This window comes from Macaca fascicularis, chromosome 1, assembly GCF_037993035.2.
Source record: "Macaca fascicularis isolate 582-1 chromosome 1, T2T-MFA8v1.1".
In the NCBI taxonomy this organism is placed as follows: Eukaryota; Metazoa; Chordata; class Mammalia; order Primates; family Cercopithecidae; genus Macaca; species Macaca fascicularis.
In genome coordinates this window covers 225,589,640-225,612,006 of record NC_088375.1, presented here as the reverse complement: position 1 = coordinate 225,612,006, position 22,367 = coordinate 225,589,640, and the positions used below count along the sequence as shown (strand labels likewise).

General features: G+C 51.7%; 1 protein-coding gene and 1 long non-coding RNA gene across 16 annotated transcripts in view; one reads left to right on the top strand and one right to left on the bottom strand.

The window, feature by feature from the left end:
* The first annotated feature begins 543 nt into the window (after positions 1-543).
* H6PD (hexose-6-phosphate dehydrogenase/glucose 1-dehydrogenase) overlaps positions 544-22,367 on the top strand; it is a 34,777-nt gene continuing 12,953 nt past the window's right edge. For 5 of the 14 annotated variants that reach the window (XR_012426417.1, XR_012426413.1, XM_074021147.1 and 2 more), the window contains exons 1-3: positions 544-829; positions 10,012-10,648; positions 12,050-12,167. Coding sequence is in view for 5 of the 14 variants with exons in the window: in XM_074021146.1 (XP_073877247.1) it covers positions 10,022-10,648; positions 12,050-12,167 (745 nt within the window). In the remaining 9 variants the exon portion in view is untranslated. Of the gene's footprint in view, positions 830-5,563; positions 5,760-9,988; positions 10,649-12,049; positions 12,168-15,561; positions 15,823-22,367 lie in introns of those variants that run through there. The other 9 variants (XR_012426412.1, XM_074021149.1, XM_074021137.1 and 6 more) reach the window with 4 other exon arrangements.
* On the bottom strand, positions 3,725-14,798 carry LOC141408888 (uncharacterized). Of its 2 annotated transcripts, none has more exons than XR_012426430.1 (3): positions 14,273-14,798; positions 7,818-8,016; positions 3,725-4,319 (listed from the first exon to the last, which is right to left on the bottom strand). It is a non-coding gene; the product is annotated as an uncharacterized lncRNA (long non-coding RNA). The 2 variants fall into 2 exon arrangements; XR_012426429.1 differs by lacking the exon at positions 3,725-4,319 and adding an exon at positions 4,717-5,051.

Genomic DNA, 22,367 nt, shown 5'->3' with positions numbered 1-22,367 from the left:
CTTCCGCTTACTAAGCACCCACGTGCCAGACAACCCCGGAGGCAGGTATTCCCATTGTCCCTACTGTACAGATGAAGAAACTGAGCTCAAGGTCACACAAGTGAGAAGGGGTGGCAGAGATCTGAAGCTGTGCGCGGAGGCGTGGCCAGCGTGTGCGCTCCAACTCCTAAATCCCTACTCTGGATATTGAAGACGGCAAGGACCAAGCCGCTCATTCTACAGATGGGGAAAAGCGAGGCCTGGGGAGTCCCAGAGCGGGTGCCAGATCGTAGGGAGCTGCCAGCACCCCTGGTCCCCTCCACGACACAACCACGTCCCTCGGCCACTTCTGGGTCCTGAGCGCGTCTGGGACGCGGGAGGATAGCTGAAGGACGCACGGCAACCCAGCGGCCGAAGGGAAGAGCAGGGGCGGAGGCTCGGAGCGGACTTACCAACTCGCCCCGGAAGCTCCGAGGCCCCGCCCCGGCGGCCGCCAGCGGGGGGGCGTGGCATCGCCGGCGCCCCCGCCCCGCCCCCGCCGCGCGCGCCCCGGGCCCGGGCCCTAGTCTCGCTGCGCGCGAGGCCGCGGAGGCCTGAGGCCTGGGGAGGGGCGGCGGCCGGGCTGGCCTTGGCCTCGCGCCTTCCCCTGTGGCCGCCGCAGCCTCCGCGGGCGGTATCGGAGTGTTGTGAGGCGCGTGGCCGCGTTACACGCGCACCTGTCGGGGCGACGGGCCCTGCGGAAGAGGAGGTGCGGTCCGGGGCGCAGAGAAGCCTTCGGGAGCGGGCCGGGCCCTCAGCGCCGCCCCGGCCGTGTCCCGGAGGAGCGGCCCGCGCCGCCGCGCGAAAGGAAGTAAGCGCCCCCCACCGCCGGCCCCGCCGCCGCCCCCGCCCCCGCCCCGGCGCCTCCAACCCGCGCTGCCGCCGGGCCCGAGGCCGCGCCGAACCCCGGAGCCTGCGCTGCCCGCCCCGCGGAGCCTGGCTGGCGGCTTTAGGGCTGCTCAGGAGGCGGCCAGGGTCCCTCCAGGGTCGCTCCGAGCGGCCGAGCGGTCCTTTCCTGGGCTTCCCGGAACTGAGTTACAGGAGAGGGGGAGCTCCGTGCTTTACCCGGGACCTGCTTAGTCTTTGGCATTGATTGGCCCTCGGGTTTCACATAGCGTTTCCCGTACCCGGATCCAGTGAACGGTTTTCCAGAGGCAAACCTCTCTGGATGTCTGAAAATCAGTTCACCCAACCTTGAATGCTTAGCCAGAAGAGAGAACTTCTGGAAAGAAGTGTCCTTCCCCACTCCCCCTGCACACCCAACAGGCCCATAGATCATGAAAGGCAACAGATGAGGGAAAACTGGTGTCAAATGGGCATATTTTTTATTTTTTATTTTTTTAACTTTTTTATAAAAGATGGGGTATTGTTCGGTTGCCCAGGCTGGAGTGCAGTGGCACAAATACGGCTCCCTGCAGCCTCCACCTCTTGGGTTCAGGCCATCCTCCTGCCTCAGCCTCCCAAGTAGCTGGGACCACAGGCGCGCACCACCACGCCTGGCTTTTTGTAGACAGTGGTCTCACTATGTTGCCCAGGCTGGTCTCGAACTCCTGGGCTCAAATGATCCTCCTGCTTAAGCCTTCCAAAGTGTTGGAATTACAGGTGTGAAGCACCACACCCAGATAGCATATTTTAAATTATGCATCATATCCCTTTAATTTTTCATCATTATGATTGGAAGGTCATGATAAGCTGTCTGAGTTTTTCCTTGGCATTTTTCTGTGGTGGATGGTTAGTTGTTTGGTTTTTTGTTGTTTTTTTTTGGTGGGTACGGAATTTCACTCTTGTTGCCCAAGCTGGAGTGCAATGGCACGATCTCGGCCCACTGCAATCTTATCCCGGGTTCAAGCGATTCTCCCACCTCAGCTTTCTGAGTAGCTGGGATTACAGGCGCGTGGCACCACGCCCAGCTAATTTTATTTTTTAGTAGAAACGGGGTTTCACTGTGTTATCCAGACTTGTCTCGAACTCCTGACCTCGGGTGATCCACCGCCTCGGCCTCCGAAAGTGCTGGGATTACAGGCCGCACCCAGCTGGTTGGTTTTAACAGCAGTTCAAGAAGCTAGCAAGAAGGCCTTCATTCGTGATGCTAATGGTTTAATGATAGAAACTAACATTTCTGGCTGGGCCCAGTGGCTCACTCCTGTAATCCCAACACTTTGGGAGGCCAAGGCGGGCAGGTCACTTGAAGAGTTCAAGACCAGCCTGGCCAACATGGTGAAACCCTGTCTCTACTAAAAATACAAAAATTTGCTGGGCCTGGGGGCAGTGGATGCCTGTAATCCCAGCTACTGGGGAGGCTGAGGCAGGAGAATCGCGTGAACTGCCCCGCCTCAGGTGGTGGAGGTTGCAGTGAACCAAGATTGTGCCACTGCACTCTAGCCTGGGTGACAAAGCTAGACTTCATCTCAAAGAAAAAAAGCAGCTAGGATTTCTTGGGTGCTTACTGTGTGCCAGGCATTGTGCTAAGTGCCTTGCTTCCCATTGACTTGTTTTCCCATTTTGTGGTTGAGGTACAGAGAGGTTAAATAACTTGTCTGAGGGCACATAGTTACTGAGTGGCAGGGATTTGAATCCAGAATATTCTCATGTAACCAGTTCTCCAAAAACTAGCCCTTGAAGGTCTTCCAGGTTTCAACAAAGCAACTGAGGCTTATGCATGATGTCTTCCTGATGTCAGAAGGAAGAACTGTGAAAGGCAAAGCGAACCTGGGAGGCCGAGGCTGGTTACCGCGGTTAGTGTTCGGAACAAATTGACTTCATGGAGCAGAGAAATAGCCTGTCTGGTTTAAACCACTGTTCAGTATCTACACTAATACAGTGTTCGTTTTGCCATTCAGAGATGTAGTCACATTTTACAGGAAGGTTAGCTCTGGGACCAGACTGTCTGTATTCAAAACCTATCACCTCTAGTTGCTTAACCTTCAGTAAGTTATTTGACTTCTCTCTTTTTTTTTTTTTTTTTTTTTGAGATGGAGTCTCGCTCTGTTGCCCAGGCTGGAGTGCAGTGGCATGATCTCAGCTCACTGCAACCTTCACCTCCTGGGTTCAAGTGATTCTCCTCCCTCAGTCTCCCAAATAGCTGGGATTATAGGCACCTGCCACCACGCCTGGCTAATTTTTGTATTTTTAGTAGAGACGGGGTTTCACCATGTTGACCAGGCTGGTTTTAAACTCCTGACCTCCAGTGATCTTCCTGCCTCAGCCTCCCAAAGTGCTGGGATTATAGGCATGAGCCACCACGCCTGGCCACATTATTTGACCTCTCTTTGCCTTAGTTTCCTCTCTACTCACTGCTAAAATGGGGATAATCATGGGACCTACCTCATATGGTTGTGGCAAGATTTAAATGGTATGATGCATGTCACACTGATAGCCGAGCATTTGGCATATAGTTAAATACTCCATAAATAGCTCTTTTATTATTAAAAGTATTGTTCCAAGTAGTAAGCTGCTGCTAATGTGTGCTGTGTCACAGTGCTTGAAGTCACCATTAGAGATGTATTCCTTTGTCCATATTTCAAATGCAGAAATGACAGTGGTCCTGTGCAAATGGGATTTATTTGTCCATTTAGCAGATATTTATAGAGCGCCTTCTGTATGCCAGGCCTTGTTTTGGATACTGGAGGTACTGCGGAGAACAAAACAAACAAAAGTCCGTGTCCTCATTGGCACGCACACTCTCGGGGGAAGGAATGGCAGACAATAGGCAAAATGAATGTAATTATCATACAGTATATTAGAAAGCGATGTACTGCAGAGAGAAATAAAGCAGGAGAGGAGGATGGGGGTGGGCGGTTTACAATTTTAGAGTGGTCTGAGTAAGCCTCACTGAGAAGATGACATTTTAGCAAAGAACTGAAGTTAGTGAGGGAGTAAACCACGTGGACATGGTGGGGGGTTGGCCAGGCAGAGAGAACAAGTGCAAAGGCCCTGAGGCAGGAGGCTGGGCAGCCAGAGCCTAGATGGGCAGGATGGTAAGAGAAGAGCTCAAAGAGGTAATGGGTGGGAGGCCACAATGTGTAGACTCTGCAGATGTCTGCACAGAGGAATGGCATGATCCAGCTGGAGCTATAAAAAGGTCACTGACTGCCGTGTTGAGGCTCAACCATAGAGGGTCCAGATAGAGGAGACCAATTAGGAAGTTCCTGCAGTAATCCAGACAGAGATGACGGTGGCTGGCACCGGAGTGGAGTGGTGGAAGGTGGTGAGAAGCAGTTGTATTCTACATAATTTTGAAGATAGAAACTACAGGATTTGCTGACAGATCAGATGACCTCAAGGTTTCTGGGTCTGAACACCTGGAAGGATAGAGTTGCCATTTACTGAGAATGGGGAAAGCTACATTGGAAGCAGGTTGGGAGAGAAATCAGTTCAGTTTTGTACATATTAAGTCTGGCAAACATCCCACTCATGCTCTCAGAATAGCAATTGACTGCATGAGTCTGGAGTTTAGGGGAAGTTCGGGCTGTAAATAATGACTTGGGCAGATAGGCAGTTGTGTGCTGGTAATGTTTACCAACTGACTCTGTGAGGGGTGGGGTTGCCCTGATTTATAGCCTTTGCCTATATCTGTGGTGTAAATATTCCCACATTGGCCAACTTCAAATACACTATAATAGAATATCTTCACCTCATAGATGCAGTGGATATAAATAATATCAAGAGCATAGATATTAGTGAAATGCAGTCAGATGATTAGGAAGTAATGAGTTTTGAGTATTTATTACCTTTTTAATTTATGTAATGAATTTTTTTTTTTTTTTTTTTTTTTTTTTGCGACGGAGTCATGCTCTGTCACCCAGGCTGGAGTGCAGTGGTATGATCTCTGCTCACTGCAACCTCCAGCAGTTTTCCTGCCTCAGCCTCCCAAGTAGCTGAGATTACAGGCACCTGCCACCACACCCTGCTAACTTTTGTATTTTTAGTAGAAATGGGGTTTCGCCATGTTACCCAGGCTGGTCTCGATCTCCTGGGCTCAAGTAATCCTCCCGTCTCGGTCTCCCAAAGTGCTGGGATTACAGGAGAGGTACCTAAAGATGGGAATGAGGATTCTCTGAGATGAGAGAGGAACAAGGACCCCAGAGCCCGATCTGGAAGCTTTTGTCCCCATTCTGGCCACGAGGGCAGTGAATGCAGATCAGAGGTCATTGATAGCAGGCTTGATTTTTATCTGCATTGATGGGTTCAGCATAAATGGACCAGAACAGGAAGAATGCAAAAAAGAAAACAAACAAACAAAAAATCCCCAAAAACCTTGGGTTGGCTATTGTAAAAAGACTACGCACATCGCCGTGTGCTTTAGTTTCAAATGATCTTTAGTTTGAACTTTTGTTTTACTCCCACATGTTCTTTTTAAAAAATTCCAAACTCATGGGTCATGATTTGAAGAAAATTTCCCTTCCTCCTGCCTGGCGCACAGAAGGTAACGTCAAAAGCCGGGAAAGGGAACAGGGCAGCAGCAGACATTGACCTTTACCTCCCAGCTCCTCTCTCCCACCCCTTGTCGGCTGGGCATAAGAGGATTAGAACTGCTTCCTCCTGTGGTTTACCAGAAAACGCTCTGCGGCTGGAGCTTCAGCACAGGCTGGGTCTGTCTGTGCTGGGTCTGGTTGGGGACAGCTGCATGCCTCTTCCGCTTGGGTGAGAACAAAGGCCGGAACCTGGATTCTGATCCAAACCCCCTGGCTGGCCAAGCCAGTGCTCCCACCTTCTGGGATGTTAGCAGAGCCTTTTTACTGGTAAGTCTCTCCCAGGATGACTGGTAGGAGCCTCTCAGGAGTAGAGTTGGAGACAGTGAAGGATGCCCAGGACTGGGTTCATGTGCCCACAGTCGGCCCTGGCTCTAAGATGAGCCGTCAGAGGCAGGTCTTTTCCACCTCCCTACAGGATGCCCCCACAGCACTTTGTTTCGTAGTGAGTGTATTTCTGGCAAGTATCTTAAATAAGAATTGTAAATGAAATTGCATCCTCCACACACATAAGTCACAGCTTCAAGAGTTTTTGTCTTAACTGCTGAATGACGCACAGTTCTCAGCTCTTGGCTTCATATTTTAGTTCTGTTTCCCTGCCTGGCTGCAGAGGTCAAGGCTTGAAGCACTCATTTGCCTTATAGAAAAGTGGAGGGCAGTTCCCAGATAATAGGGTGCGGATCTCCTTTCCTCAGAAAACAGGACTTAGGGACACTAAAAGATCACACAGATCCTTTATCTCACCCTCCCATTTCCTAGTTGAGGAAACTGAGGCCCAGCCAGGCTAAATGACTTGTTCAAGGTTATGCGGTTGTTTAGAGGCAGGGCCTAGACAAGAGCCACCGCACAGTCCAGTTCCCAGTCTGATGCCCCCTCCTCTTACAGCTGCTCAAACTTCTCACTAAAGATTTTCTCACTGATTTGTTCATTTTTTGAAAAGAAGGGATTCATAGTTGGATAAGCCTTTGGAAGGCTACTTCCATGCTCTTTGACTAACTTCAAGTATGTAATTTCAGAAGATTTATTTCATAGGCCATTCCTCTCAGAGCAGGCAAGGAGGCAGAGGGGAGAAGTGCTTCAGAGGAAAACCTTCTGAGGCAGGGCCTTGCAGCATAAGGAGGAGGCATGGAGCCCAGGAGATGTGTTAGAGCTGTGGGTGCCTCTGCTCCAGAGGCTGGGGTCCCTCTGTTCCTGACTTTGACTTAACTGGACTTCTCTGGGCCCGCTTCTATCCCTGTCAGGACAGCAGGGAGGATGACCAAGCCAGCCTTCCTCCTGCTGCTTCCAGACTAGTCGGGAGTGTTGAGTTAGGAACCAGGGTTTGATCTCCAGTGCTGGCTGCAGGGCCTGGCTCTGTAGCCCCAGGAGAGGAGGGAGGTTCACAATCTTTTTCCTGAGAGCAATGGTATTAATCCACCCTTGGGGGCCAGGAGGAACTTTACATTTAATTAATTAATTAACATTTGTATAGCATTTTTGTCACATGTATCATCTCAGTCTTCACTGCCCCCACCCCCTACCCCCTGCCTTGGGTGATGGTATTTGCCCTGTTTTATGGATGAGGAAATGTGTGTGCTAAGGCTCTAAATACCTACCTGCCCTTATGGAAAGGTGGAGGGCGTCTCCCTGATTTAATTAGCCGATTTATTTAATTATTTATTTAATTTAATTTTTTTTTTTTGAGACAGGGTCTCTCTCTGTCACCAGGCTGGAGTGCAGTGGTGCGATCGTGGCTCACTGCAGCCTGGACCTCTCAGGCTCAAGCAGTCCTCAGCCTCCTGAGTAGCTGAGGCTACAGACATGTGCCACCACACCCAGCTAATTTTAAAATATTTTTTGTAGAGGTGGGGGTCTCGCTGTGTTGCCCAGGCTGGTCTGGAAGTCCTGGGCTCAAGTGATCCTCCTGCCTCGGCCTCCCAAAGTGCTGGGATAATAGGCGTGAGCCACTGTGCCTGGCCTAATTAGCTGACTTAATTAGACCACGAAGCTAGGCAGTGGTCCTGAGCCCAGGTCCTTGCACCCAAATGCCTCGTTCTTCTGCTTAACTAAGGAAGCTGTTTAGCATCGTGACTGAGGCCCCAGGCTTTGTGGCTTGACAGTTTCCTTCACCTTCCAGTTTCCTTGTCTGTAGAATGACTCCTCACAGAACCCCCTCCGCAAGACTGTTGTGAGGAACGATTGGAACGGTGCCTTTAAGTCACCTGGCACACGCTGACTACTTGGTTAACACAGGTATTATTATTGGACTCAGGAACAACCAGTTTTTACAAGGGGATGGGCACATGAAACCATTTGAGACTGTTTCGAAACACCTGTGTTAGGACCTACCCTACGCCTTCTGGATCAGAATGTCTTTGTCTTGAGAAAGGCAGCAGGAGGCGAGGCACGCGTGTTTGTTCTGATGCCCTCCTTTGATGAGAATCGTTGCTCTGGTACTCACTGCTCAGTATTCCAGAGTCTTGCTGCTCGAAGTGTGCTCTTGGACCAGCTGTCAGCACTTCAGGTCCCCTTCCTTCTGCATCAGAATCTGCTTTTAAAAAGATCCCCAGGAAATTCAAATGCTCATTAAAGTTTGAGAAACACTGTAAAGGTTAAAAAACATATAATAAAACAAATATCCACACATACCACCCACACCCATTTAGGAAAGAGTTGTTCTCTAGTTGTTTTGCAAACACAGAGTAAACAATCATGTTGTAATACCCAGTATCTTGGATTTGTTTAAAGAAGTGCTGGGAACATAACAGATAAGGGAGGCCAACCTGAGAACCAGGGACCCAGAACAGGACTCATTAGGGAGGACTGTGGCAAATCTCAGAGTCAGAACAGGATTAAATAGAGGGCCAGGAGTCAGTTCAGGCCAGGTGGCCATCCATCACAGCTGTCTGCAGTCTTCTGGGGTGGGGACAGAGGTGCTGGCCCTTGGGGCTCCCCCACCTGCCCATGCCAGCACTCTGGGGGCTTAGCTCCTCCCTTTGTACCAGGCACGTCCAGAGCCCTGGCTACCCGGATCCGATCAGCAGCTCTGAAGCACAGCCTGCCAGCTGGCGGCTCCTCCTTCTCCAGGCTGTTCTCTGGGGTTCAGATTTCTCACTGGCCCTCTCCTGCACTGACCTTGCAGCTTCTCCTTCTTTCCAGACGGGCGATTGCCGGTTGAGGGAAAAATGCTTGAAGGGCCAAGGACAGGGACGGGAAAGCAGGAGGAAAAAGCAGAATGGTCCTGTGGTCCATGTGTGTATTTAGGGGTGAGGGCAGATACAGGGAGAGTGGGAGAGGAAGGCTGGGGAGTCACTCGTGTGGCCCCGATCCTCTAGTTAAAGCTCCAGTGATGGACGCGTCGTGTGTCCTATAGACTCTGGCTCAGACACTGTTGTTGGGTCCTCACCTTGGGTTGGTCACTCACTAGGACCCTCTTGGAGATGGATCTCGAGAGCGATGAGGAAGAGGCAGAGGGGACGGTGGGAGGAGGGGGTCGAAGTCAGGGTCAGGAGGCAGATTTGGTCCCATCTGTATAGCGATGGTGGAGAGGTCATTGGGTGTGTCATGCAGTGACTGCACAGTCAGTCCCAGCTCCCCTGCTTTCTTACCCTGGGACCTTCATTGACCTGAGCCTCAGCTTTACCATTTGCAGAATGGGAGAGCTATAACAGAACCCACTCCATGTGGTTCTTTCCAGGGTTCTTGTCTGGATTCATTGAGCTCTAATGCATATAAGTACTTAGTGCCAGCACTAAGCGTTTGCTGGTATCACTCTTCCAGGACGACACCTACCACTCAGTGCTTCATAGGTGGTAGGCACTGGCCTAAGCTCATTCCAAGCATGAACTCCTTTTATTCTTATCACAACTCTGTGGTGTAGGTACCACTATTACCTCCATTTCAGGTGAGAAAACTGAGGTGCAGCCAGGTTAAATAATTGTGCAGTTACTAAGGGGTTGAGCTGGGATTCAGACTCGGGCAGTTGGTCTGGAGTCCATGTTTCCTGTCACTATGCCATCCCAGTTGTTAGTCATCATTTTGTAGTTGGAGCCCAGTAGACATGGAGAAGAGGCAGGTGAGAGGCGAGAGGAGGTGGTCCTACCCTCTCACTGTTCCAGCTGTCGCCTGAGGACCTGCCAGTATACCTAGGCTGGGGCTGCCCTGCTCGTCCAGGTGACCTGTGCTCCTGGAGGAGACTGGCCTTGGTCATAAAATGGACAGCTCTACTCCCAGGCCTGCTGCCCTTCCTGGTGGCCTTTGCCACTTTCCTATGCTCCCGGCAGCAAAGTGGTTCATCTCTAGCAAGTGGTCTCTAACTTTCCCAGGCAGAGTCCCTGTCTGCAAGGCAGGCTCCCTACCCACTGGCTTCCGGGAACAGAAACCAGGCCGCCACGAGGGAGGGACAAGCTGTGGGCCTATAACATTTTCTCAAGAAACACGTGGTGGTTTCTTGCCAGGCAGGAAATGTTTGTTTCCACATCGTAGCCACCTGAACCATGTCTGATCCTTCCTTGTTCCTCGTCTGTCTCTCTGTGCACCCCAGGCACCCAGGCATGTGGAAGATGCTCATAGTGGTGATGTGCGTGGCCCTTCTGGGCTGCCTGCAGGCCCAGGAGCTCCAGGAACATGTCTCCATAATCCTGCTGGGAGCCACTGGGGACCTGGCTAAGAAGTACTTATGGCAGGGACTGTTCCAGCTGTACCTGGATGAAGTGGGGAGGGGCCACAGTTTTAGCTTCCATGGAGCTGCTCTGACAGCCCCCAAGCAGGGCCAAGAGCTCATGGCCAAGGCCCTGGAATCCCTCTCCTGCCCCAAGGACATGGCACCAAGTCACTGTGCAGAGGAAAAGGATCAGTTCCTGCAGCTGAGCCGGTACCGCCAACTGAAGACGGCCGAGGACTATCAGGCCCTGAACAAGGACATCGAGGCACAGCTCCAGCACGCAGGCCTCCGGGAGGCTGGCAGGATCTTCTACTTCTCGGTGCCACCCTTCGCCTATGCAGACATTGCCCGCAACATCAACAGCAGCTGCCGGCCAGGCCCGGGCGCCTGGCTGCGGGTTGTCCTTGAGAAACCCTTTGGCCATGACCACTTCTCAGCTCAGCAGCTGGCCACAGAACTCGGGAGCTTTTTCCAGGAGGAGGAGATGTACCGGGTGGACCATTACTTGGGCAAGCAGGTGAGCATCAGCGTGGAGCCTGCCAGGGCTAGGGTGAGCTGGATGCTGGTAGACCCCAGCAACAAGGCCACTCACTCATTGTGGAGCTAGGCCCCAGGGCATTGTGAACTCAGAGCTCCCGTGGTCTCCTTGAGGGTAGGCAGGAGGCGAGGGGGTAAAAGAAAGACAGCAGCAGGGCAGGACTGTTGGGTCCTTGTCCATGTATCTGGCCTCTTTTGTCCTCTGCAAATCCCCATTCTCTTTGTTTCCCAGTCTGGGCTCTGGCTTCTCACGGTTGCCCTGCATCCTCTGTGGAGGCGGCCCAGCAACTCTGGTGTCTGGACCTGGCTTCCTGTTGGGTGTGCTGTGGGAATTAGAACGAGCTTTCTTCTGCACCCATCCACCTTTTTTTTTTTTTTTTTTTAAGACAGAGTCTGCTCTGTCCCCAGGCTGGAGTGCAGTGGCACGATCTCGGCTCACTGCAACCTCCGCCTCCTGGGTTCCAGCAATTCTCCCGCCTCAGCCTCCCAAGTAGCTCAGATTACAGGCACGCATCACCAGGCCCGGCTAATTCTTTGCATTTTTAGTAGAAATGGGGTTTCACCATATTGGCCAGGCTGGTCTCGAAATCCTGACCTCAAGTGATCCGCTCGCTTCGGCCTCCCAAAGTGCTAGGATTACAGGTGTGATTACAGGGCACCCTGCCCCATCTACCTTTTTTCAAAATCTTTTTCTTCCTAAGTTGTGTTTTGAGCCAGAAGGTTGGCAACAAGAGCTTAAACCAGGGAGTAGTAGGACTCTAAGCCCTGGGCAGGGGCATGGGGTAACCTCCTGGGTGACACATGTGCGTTGACCAGTTCACTCAAAATGCCTTGGAGGCCCTTGGGCACATCCTGTCCCAGGAACCCCAGCAGAGAGCGCAGCAGCCCTGTGTTCTGGCACATGGTGCTGGTGGGCACAGGTAGTTGCTGAGGACAGGGACATGGCTTTCCATCCCACCCTGCCTGGAGTTGCCCATAGTAGGATTCCTAAGTAGTGGTCCTCAGAACTGGGCCAGTCCTGGGGAGATTTTCACTTGTTTATAGTAAGATGAGAAGAAATACTGAATGTGCTCAATTCGAAGCTTTTCTTGCTACATTTTTGGTGTTAAACCTGTCTTTATTTTATTAAAAATTGTAATAGAAGATAGGTAATTTTAACTATTTCTTTTCTTGGCAAAATACAAATCTGGTAACCCTTTGGAGGTCACTTGCAAGTTTTTGGAACCTTTACTGGCCGGTGAGATCCTGAAGTCCAGAACTGCTGCTCGGAGGGCATCTTCTGCTCTGAGCAGGGAATAGAGAGGTCGGAGCCCTTCCCAGGAGTCAGGGTTCCTCCTTCATCACGAGAGGAACCTGCAGCATGCCGTCTTCCTCCTGACAGGCCGTGGCCCAGATCCTGCCTTTCCGAGACCAGAACCGCAAGGCTTTGGACAGCCTCTGGAACCGGCACCACGTGGAGCGGGTGGAGATCATCATGAAAGAGACCGTGGATGCCGAAGGTGTGTGATTGGCCCGGCGCGCTCGGTCCCCCAGCCTCTGCCTGCCCGCTGTCTGCAGTGAGGCGTGGGGCGCTTCTCAGAGGGAGGTTTTCTGTGGGCCTGTGGTCTCCCTTCGAGCCTGCCATGTGCCTAGCTCTGGACCGGGCTAAACCCCAGGGTGCCAGCTGGCAAAGCCCAAGTAGCCATTGCTGCCCATGGGGAGTGTATCGTCCAGAGAAGTAGACGTGGCACAGAGGCAGGAAACCACTGGCACGCGGTAGAGGCTGGAGTCCCCCTGAGATGCCCCCGAGTTTTTGAGTGTGTAGAGACCATGGGAGCTGCGTGAGGGCTTCTCCGACTGTGGTGCTTGCAGCCGTGGCACCCCCTGCCTGGGGTACTCCCTGTCGTGTCCCCCTCACCTCCTGACCCCTCTGTCGCTTGTTAGATCTCAGCTCCATGGCCCTCCAGGAAGCCTTTCTGAGCCCTGCAGACCCACTCCCCTCACCTGCACGGCGCCACACGCCTCCCTCCCCTGCCCTGCATGGTGTTACCCTTGCCTCGTCCTTTTCCACCCTGTCCCTCCTGCCAGCCTGTAGGCTCCAGGAGGACACCGCCTCTCCGGCACCTGCCACACACCTCAGACACGCTGAGTAAACACCCGGGAGGTGGGGGGCCCTGCGTCAGGCCCACCTCTGCCTTCAGCTGGGTGGCTTCAGCATGTCACTCCCTGCAGCTGTGAGATGAGCATGTCCTGTCAATGAGGACAGCTAAGGTCCCTTTGGGACCTGGCATTCTGTGATGGTAGCAAAGTTTTGGAGCATTGACCGTGAAGATGGAAAGCACTGGCTCTTGCCCAGTAATGATAACAGCTAAAGTTGACCGTGTCCCCAGTCCCCCAGCCGCCGGGTGAGGTGCGCACTGTTATTAGCCTCCTTACAGATGAAGATGGTGGCGAGCCCACAGCCCCACAGTAGAAGGTGGTGGAGCCTGATCCTGGGGGCAATAGTCTGGCCCCAGCACTCAGGCCTGGCGCCGCCGCCCTGTGCTGCCAGCGCTGCGTCAGTGGCCAGCTCATCCCCACAGCCGCTTTCTGCAGCTGCAGCGGGAGCACCCGAGGCCACTGCCCTCCCCCGCCAGCCCCCGCAGTGCGTGCCCGCCACAGGGCAGGGCCCGAGCCCTGGACCCAGGGATGGGCCAGGAGGTTTCTCCTCTTTTTCTGTCTACCTTGCTCCTTCTCTGGGCCTTTTTCTCTTTTTCTTTCCCCCACTTTGGTTTCTCTCTTCAGCTGTTTCTCCATTCCTCTCCGAATGTGTATTTAGTGCCAGAAGCTCTCTGCGGGGCTGAGGTGCCACAGTGAAAACTCAGCCTCTCAGATGTGGCTCCCTCATACTGCCCAGATTCACGGGTGCTGTGAGGGTGGTGATCTCATCACACCGGCTGGCGGGACAAACTCCAAAATGCAGCCGGGCGCCGTGGCACACCCGTAGTCCCAGAAACTCGGGGACAGAGGCAGGAGGATCATTTGAGCTCAGGTGTTGGACACCAGCCTGGGCGGCATGGCGAGCCCCTGTCTTTGAAAAAGGAAACAAAATGGGTGACGGATGTTGCAGGCAGGTAGCGTGGTCGGGGGACAATGTGGGGGGTGGGTGGGATTCCAGGCAGGACGTCCCGAGCCAGGCCTTGAAGGACATTGCTGGGCTCGAGAAGGTACTGGCTTTCTCTACTCCAGAACCCACAGCAGAAAAGAGGCCCTGCCCCCTGCAGTGGGTCACAGGGAATCGTCCTCCAGCCCTTCCAAGTTTCCCTCCCAGTCCTCAACAGGGCGCCTGTCATGGGTTTCCCCCCATGCCTGTCTGTGCCTGATATCCCAGCAGGCACGTGTGCTGGGCCTATCCCTGCTTCATCTTCAGAGAAGTGAGCTGCACCTGGTGCAGAAAGCCTGGAGCAGAATGGGAGGGGGCCCTGCCCCTGCTGCAGCCAGTGGGCTGGAGCCTGCCCTTCTCTACCTGGACTTGGCCCCATCCCCAGCAAGGCTGGGAGACCAGGATTCCTCTCCTCTCCCCTTTCTGGCAACTCCTTCCTGTCCCCGCCCTGGGCTGGGGAAGAGCCATGATGTCTGGCGTTACCTGTTGGTGCTGTTGCCTCTTAGTTCTTCCAACCCTCCCACCGTTTCCTTCTTGGTATGTAGTGTCCATTTGTGGGTTCTGTGTGGGTCCCGTGGAGCCAGAGACCAGGCAGCTTGCAGGCCTGATTATCCTAGCAAAGGTACTTTTGGATTTTGGAGAAAGAAACATGGAAGATATGAAAGAAAGACAGGCGGAGCTCTGGGCGGGTCTGTTTGCCGAGACAGTCTGAGGATGTTGACTTTGAACAGCAAGACAACAGCCTGGGCTGGCTGTCCTCAAGGTCCAGGAGGGAGAGCCACTTGGAGCCCTGTTGTCACAGCTGCGGGGACTAAAGGAGGTCCAGCCTTGCCTGCCATGTGGTGCTCTGGGGGAGGGTCCGCTGCTCCTAAGCTTCAGAGTCCAAGGTCTTTAGTTCAACTGGGCCCTGCACCTTCAGCCCAGGGGCAAAGGGAGCCTCAGCGCAGGACAGACAGTGGGGGATCCACTAGTCCTGGAGGCTTGCAGCCTGTTGTGCTGAGGCCAGAGTGGGGCTCGTTTAGTCCATGCTTCTTGTCAGAAGTGGCCAGCAGGACTGCAGCCGTCCTGGGGTTTGGGCCTCACTCATTGGCTTGTTTACCTGCCATTTACTGGCAGGCCCTGCCTAACTCATAGCAGGGAGGGACTGCCTGCTGCTGTGCCCAGCCCCCCAGCAAGTGGGCCTTGGACACGGGGTGCTTTGGCAACAGAATGAGCTTGCTTGCTGTCTCTCTCAGTTTTGTGTGCCTGCGTGCCAGAGGACACATTCTTTTTACATCCCAAGAAGGTGGCCTGGTACAGCCCTGCTGGCCCAAGCACTGCTCTGTGCTGTCGTCTCTGGGTCCTGCTTTGGAGCCAGTCCCTCAGGGGGCCCCCGTCTGTAGTTCAGGCTGGAGAGAGGGGACAGGCACCGCAGACCTGCAGCACACCCCAGCATGGCCAGGAGCCCTGTGCCCAGCACAGCAGGGCCTAGGCTGCCACTGCTGCCCCGGGTGAGGACAGGAAACAGGCAGGAGGAAATGCTGCCTTCTACTGGAGTTTGGTGGACTTGGCAGGCGAGCGCCACTGCAGTGGGGCTCAGCGTGGGCAGAACGTTTCCAAGGCAGGATTCAGAGCCCCGTGGTCTGACTGCTAAGCAGAGGGGCAAAGTGCACAGCAGGCCATTCTCCCCAACTCCCCACCCCACACACACCACAGGCCATTCTCCCCCACTCCCCACCCTGTGCTCTGCCCCTGCCAAGGATTCCGGTGGATCCCAGCTGCCCTCCACCCCCGCAGTGGTGCAACCCTAGCTGACTCCTAGGCAGGAGTGGCACCTGCGTAACCCAAGCCAGCACCCTGAGTGCTGGGAAGGGAGGAGGCTGCAAGCCAGGCCTGGGAAATGGAGCATTCCTGGTCCAGAGCTGCCGCAGGCCCCAGGAAAGGGACTTCTGAGCTGCAAGGTCGTTTGGATGTCTTCCCCCATCCGTATCGCACACATCTAAGTGGGTGGAAGCCGGCTTCCCCGGCTCCCTCCCCGCCGTCCTCCATGCTGGGTGAGTGCTGTTTTTTTTTTTTTCTTGCTGCAGCCTCTGGCCCAGAGGAGTTTGCTGCAGAGTCAAGGCTACTGCACAGGCCGGAGGGGGTGGAGAGGAGGAAAGGAAGCAGGGATCTGGTACCCAGCTCCCCTCAGCCTGACCTGGGGTGCTTCTCCTGTGTGTCCCAGTCTGTGAGCCCCTGAGAGGCACAGCCACCCAGGTTACCCTGGCTGGGGTCTCTGAAGCAGCATGGGCCATAGAAGGAGAGTCACTGAGCCTCCTTCATCCCAGAGATGACCCTGGTTGGCCCTCATCATGGCATCTGGAGGGCTCTGCAGACAGGCGGGCCCATGTGATTAATGGGCTGTGTTCAGCTGTCTGGGTCCGGCTGCCTTTTCTGTCGGGAGTGCTGGAATTGGAACCGAGGTCTCGGGCACCTCAGAGCCCAAGCCTCTAGCCACTGAGCTCCACAGCCTCCCAAGCTGGCCAGGCCTTCAGCAGTTGGCCTCCCTGCTGGAACGCACTCAGGGCCAGTCTCACTGCTGCCCTAGTTTCCCCTCTGTGTAGAAGGCCTGTTGTTGTTGTTAGAAAGAAGGAGGGAGACTTCCTGAGGATGTCACTGCTGGGAGGGTCCCTGTCCTGACATGGGGAAAGGAGCCTGATGCTTGCCCCACCTCTGAGGGCTGGAGTGACCGTTCAGTGCCTCTCACTGAGGGACCAGGGCAGCCAGGGTCCTTCCAGGCACACACCAGCTGTCTCGCCTTCCATCCTGGTGTGCCAGAAGGGGCCAGGAGCTCGCTCAGCAGGGCCAGTTCCCCTTCTCGCCCCATCTGCAGAGCTGTCTGCGAGGTGAGTCCAGGGCAGCTGCTGGATCTCCTGTCCAGAGAAAGCACCAGCCAGCACACTGCGCTCTCCTTGGCCCTCACCTCTTTTTATTTTTAGTAATCCCAGAAGGTGTTGATAGGGATTGCAGCTGGCTCTTAGTTGTTTGTCTTTTTTTTTTTTTTTTAATCTATTTTTGTTGGGGAAACCTGGATTTCCCACAATGTGGAAGCAATGAGGAGGGGGTTTCTGGTCCTGGTTCTGAAGGCTGTGACCTTCAGCACACCTCTATACAATGCTGATAGCCCCGGTACCTCTCTCTCTCGGGTAGTTTTAAGGATTAAATCAGATAATGCACACGGAAATACGTTACAAATGGAAGTGTTGTTCTTCTTCCAAGTTTGCAAGGAGAGGCAGCGGCAGTGTGTCTGAGTTCCACATGACTTATATTGGATTATTATATAAATCCTGTAAATTGATATGTCATACTCTTTTATGTCCATTCTTTATGTCATATTTCTCTCTCACATATACACACACAGTTGTATATGTATTTAAATCTCTATGTATTAGCAGTCTGCACAATATATACCTTTTAATACTTGTATTTCTGTTCAGTTCTGTTCATACCACAGAACATGTGTTATAAACTCTTTTATTAAGCTTTTTGGTTGTTTCTGGTGTTTTGCCATTTTATTATTATAATCTTAGAGATGGAGTCTTGTTATGTTGCCCAGGCTGCTCTTGAATGCCTGGTCTCAAGTGATCCTCTCTTGCTTTAACCTCCCAAGTAGCTGAGACTACAGGAGTGCCCCGCCTCCCCTGGCTTCTATCTTAGATATTACTTTATGAGCTTTTAAAAAAATTGAGATACAATGCACATACCACAAAATTTACGTTTTTTAAATATAAAATTAAGTGGTTTTCAGTATATTTACAAAGTTATGCAACTACTATCTAATTCGAGAACATTTATGAGCATTTTAAAGAAACATCTTCCCTGTAAGTATATGCTTCTGCAGTGGAACGACTGGGCCAAGGGGAAGAAGTGCTTTCCAGCTGTTGCTCTCTGTTACGAGACTGAGCAGCAGGGCCGGCGGGCGCAGTCATGGCCCCCCTACTTTGTCATCCTCTGACCTTGGACGAGCTCTGGATGTGCACAGGCAGGAGCCAAGTTTACAGGGGGTCTTTCTTCCCAATGTCCACCCTGGTTGTGCTTTTCTCTATCCTTTTCATATACTGATGGGTTTCAACCCTCAACTTTCAACCCAGGAAAAGATACTAGGAGCCAATATAGATCATTTTTAGGAGAAATCAGTCCACAATAACTGGCGGTAACTAGAAAAGATCAGCATCAGCAGGAGGGCCAGCCCCTCACCTCCTGTCCTTGCACTCAGCTGCATGGCCTCTTCCCGGGGAGGTGCCAGGCCACGGTCCCGGTCACTGCATTAAACTCTGAAAAGACAGAGCCAACCAGGAGAGGAGCAAAGTCCATAAATCTACAGGCCGTGTTAAACACAGGCGCACCCCCTGAAGCTTGAAATTAAGGAATAAAGGAAGCTCTCTTTTACCCAGCAGGTAGTAAACCCGTGGAATGCATTCTTTCTGAGAATTGAGAGAGGATAAAAATAGGAAAGGGGCCGCTTAGGGATTTGCTACATTAATGAATAGCAAGCAGATAACAGGGCTTTTAGGGACTCTGTTGTGTTCCCTTCATCAAAAATTCATCTGTTTTTAAAACTTTAACTATGTTGTTGACATATAAATCTGTAATTCATTGATCAAAAGACACATATTTTTCATATTTGGATGTCTCTGAAGTTGGGTTTATCCTTAACGGGTTGACAAAGTGGAACTGGAAACCCTTTTCTTTCTTAGGGGTTATAAAACAGCGATGCCTCCACCACTGATGGCATTTCGGGTTTGATGAAATCCAGTTTCTCTCCAGTGTCTGTTGTCTCCCCAGGCCCTAGTTTATGCCTCCAGCCGCCTTTTAGAGAGCTCCATGGGGAGCTGCACCATCACTTCAGATGCAGCAGATTTAGAATGAAAACCACCACTGCATTTTTCTCATGAAATACCAACTACTTTTTCTAACCTCTTTATTTCAGATGGTAACAGTGCTCTCTGAGTGACCAGGCCGGTAGCCCCTCTCTTATAGCATCTGTCATAAGAAAAATTCCAACCCATATTTATCAGTGTTTCCTATGTGCTACCCACTGTTCAAAGCCCTGTGTGGTTATTCACTCCTGAAGGCCCCCAGAAGCCCTGCAAGGGAGGCGCGGGGATTGTTGCTTGTTCCCACGTGAGGTGATGTCAGTTACTGGAGATCACAGGCCTGAAAGATGGTAGAGCCCGTATTTAAACCAGGACCGACTGGGCATGGTGGCTCACACCTGTAATCCCAGCACTTTGGGAGGCCGAGACAGGTGGATCACTTGAGGTCAGGAGTTCAAGACCGGCCTGGCCAACATGGTGAAACCCCATCTCCACTAAAAATACAAAAATTAGCCACGTGTGGTAGCATGTGCCTATAATCCCAGCTACTCGGGAGGCTGAGGCAGGAGAATTGCTGGAACCCGGGAGGCGAAGGTTGCAGTGAGCCAAGATCGCGCCACTGCACCCCAACGTGGGTAACAGAGGGAAGCTCCATCTCAAATAAAATAAAATAAAATAAAATAAAATAAAATAAAATAAAATAAAATACTGGAGCAGCCTAACTCCAGAGACCACACTCCAGATCACAGCTGTGCACCACCATTCACAGATCCAGCCAGCCACCAAGTAGTTTGTATTCGTCTATAATAACTTCTTTGCAGTTCACTGTGACTTTGTTGCCTCCTACCTTTGTTACTTCCTTTGATTGCAGCAAAGGCTGCCTCGTTGATTTCACTACCACCAGTCCCATCCTGTTCGTCTTGCGGGTCGCAGACAGCTTCATCTGCCTTAAGTACCTCTTTCGTGGTTCTGCTTCCCTATTCTAAAACCTTTTTACAAAAGTTTTATTGAGCCATAACTCACAAATCCTGCTACACTTTACTCAGTTAAGGTGGACAGGCCAGTGGGCTTTAGTGTATTCACAGAGTTGTGTGTCAGTACCACAATCAATTTTGGAACATGTTCATCACGGGAAAGGAAACTCTGTACCCCTTAGTTGTCATCCACTAACTTCCCCCTCCCCCCAGCTCCTGGCAACCACGGAACTGCATTCTCTGTGGGGTTGCCTATTCTGGATATCTCGTACATATAGGATCATACGGTGTGTGGTTTCTGTCACTTAGCATCCTGTGTTCAGAGTTCATCCATGTTCTAGCAGGTACCAGCACTTTATTCCTTTCTACTGCTGGATATTATCTTATTGTATAGGTATACTATAATTTATCCAGTCACCAGTTGGTGGACATTTGGGTTGTCTCTACTTTTTGGCAATTATGAATAATGCTGCAATGAGCATTCATGTACAAGCTTTTGTGTGGACCTGCATTTTTATTTCCCTTGAGTGTAAACCCAGGAGTGGGGTTGCTGGATCATGACTCTGTTTAACTGTTTGAGGCCAAGAACTCTTTTTATTTATTTATTTATTTATTTATTTATTTATTATTTTTGGAGACAGGGTCTTGATCTGTTGCCCTGGCTGGAGTGCAGTGGTGCAATCATAGCTCACTGCAGCCTCGACCTCCTAGGCTTAAGTGATCCTCACACCTCAGCCTCCCAAGTAGCTGGGACCACAGATGTATGCCACCATGCCCGGCTAATTTTTGTATTTTTTGTAGACGGGGTTTTGCCATGTTGCCTAGGCTGGTCTTGAACTCCTGGACTCAGGAGATCTGGCCGACTCAGCCTCCCAAAATGCTGGGATTACAGGCATAAGCCACTGTGCCAGGCCTTAGGTCCCTTTCAAATATAAGATGTTCCTAATTTTCCTGTTCTACTATTGCAGGGGAAGGGAAGAATTGTCTTTTTACATTCTCCCAAAAAGGAGAATTGGAAGGTTTGGTCACCCTGGGCCCATACTCCTGTGAGGCACCACCTGAATGCAGCTGAGGTACTTAACTGTCCCTGTGAGGGACACCAGCCTTACTCCATCCTCTTTGCTTTTGCCGGCTCCGGTAGGCATTGGAATCTCTGACATTTGCCCTAGACCCTTCCTTCCAGAAGCTCAGCCGGCTTCTTCATTGTGCTCTGTTTCTAAAGGCCAGTGGTGCCCACGCCACTTAACTTCACACCATTCTGTTGTAGGGTTGAGTAGTAGGTAATTAAAAGGGAAATCTTTTGCAGGCTCTGGGGCCAACTGCCTGGGTTTGAATCTCATTTTTACCTCTTCACCAGCTGTGTGTGACCTTGAGTAAGTTATCAACCTCTCTGAACTTCAGGTTCCTTATATTTTAAAATAGGGGAAATAGAAGGGCCTCCTTATAGGTTGTTATTCTGAGGATAAATGGACTGATCCACAGACATTGCTGTCATCAGTATTCTCTTTTTCTGAATGTCTTCTCAACAATAGCACAAGAACTTTGAAGGCCATAACACTACAGAGCTGGGGGACTTCAGCCATTGTTTTCCCAGTGGGGACCACTCTTGGCATTTTGGTTGGCACAGTTGGGCTGGACTTCCTGTTCATTTCAGGGTTTGGTATCCCTGGACGGAGCTGCACCCTCTAGCTTCCGGTTGCTATGGCCGGGGACAGGGTGCCTTCCTACGAGTGGCTGCCGGCTTCATTTCTTGCCCCCAGCACTGGTGCTGCTGTCAGAAATGGCATATCGGGCTGGCTTCAGGGCAGGTTGTTCCCCCAGCCGTGACCTGGGCATGCTTGCTGTCTAGTTGACCCGAGAGTGCACACCAACAACCCGGTCAGGGCAGGTGCTCAGGATTGGCGCCGTGGACCCAGAATGGCTGCTGGCAGGGAGCATGCTGGGCTCAGCAGGCCTGAACTTAGAATCCGCTGCTTTTTGTCTGTTTGAATTAAATGTTAACTAGGTCCTAGGTAAAACTGAAGTTTACAGAATGCATGGAAGAGATACAGAACTATGGTATAACAAACACCAATCCACCTACCACCGTTTTTAAAAAAAGAATTTGATTCTCCTGTGTGTCCCTCCCCACATTCTGACCTATTTCCTCATGTTATGCTTCCGAGTTGCAGATAGATTATCCCCTCACTTCTCCTTACGTTTCCATGCACACCTCGTTCCCTAAACAACCTGTTGTTTAATTTTGAACAAGAGTCATCTTGTATGTGTCCAAGCATGGATCTTTTTGTCTCTGTGTCCACCGTTTGGGAGAATTGTTTCAGCTCTGTCTTCTGCTAGCTGACTCTGTACAGCTGTTTCTCATCTGTAAGGCCCATCTACTGAATTTCTAATTTCCAATTACGTTTTTCATTGATTGAAGTTCTGTTTATTTTGGTCACTTTATATCCTGTTTTCTTTTTCTTTCTTTTTTTTTTTTTTTTTGAGACAGGGTCTCACTCTGTGTTGTCCAGATGGAGTGCAGTGGCGCGATCACAGCTCACTGCAGCCTTGACCTTCTGGGCTCAAGCAATCCTCCCACCACAGCCTCCCAAATAGTTGGGACCACACTTGGTTAACTTTTTTTTTTTTAATTTTTTGTAGAAACAGGGTCTCACTTTGTTGCCCAAGATGGTCTTAAACTCCTGGACTCTGGGCTCAAGTGATCCTCTGGCCTTGGCCTCCCAAAGTGCTGGGATTACTAGCATGAGCCCCTCCGCCTGGCCTATATCC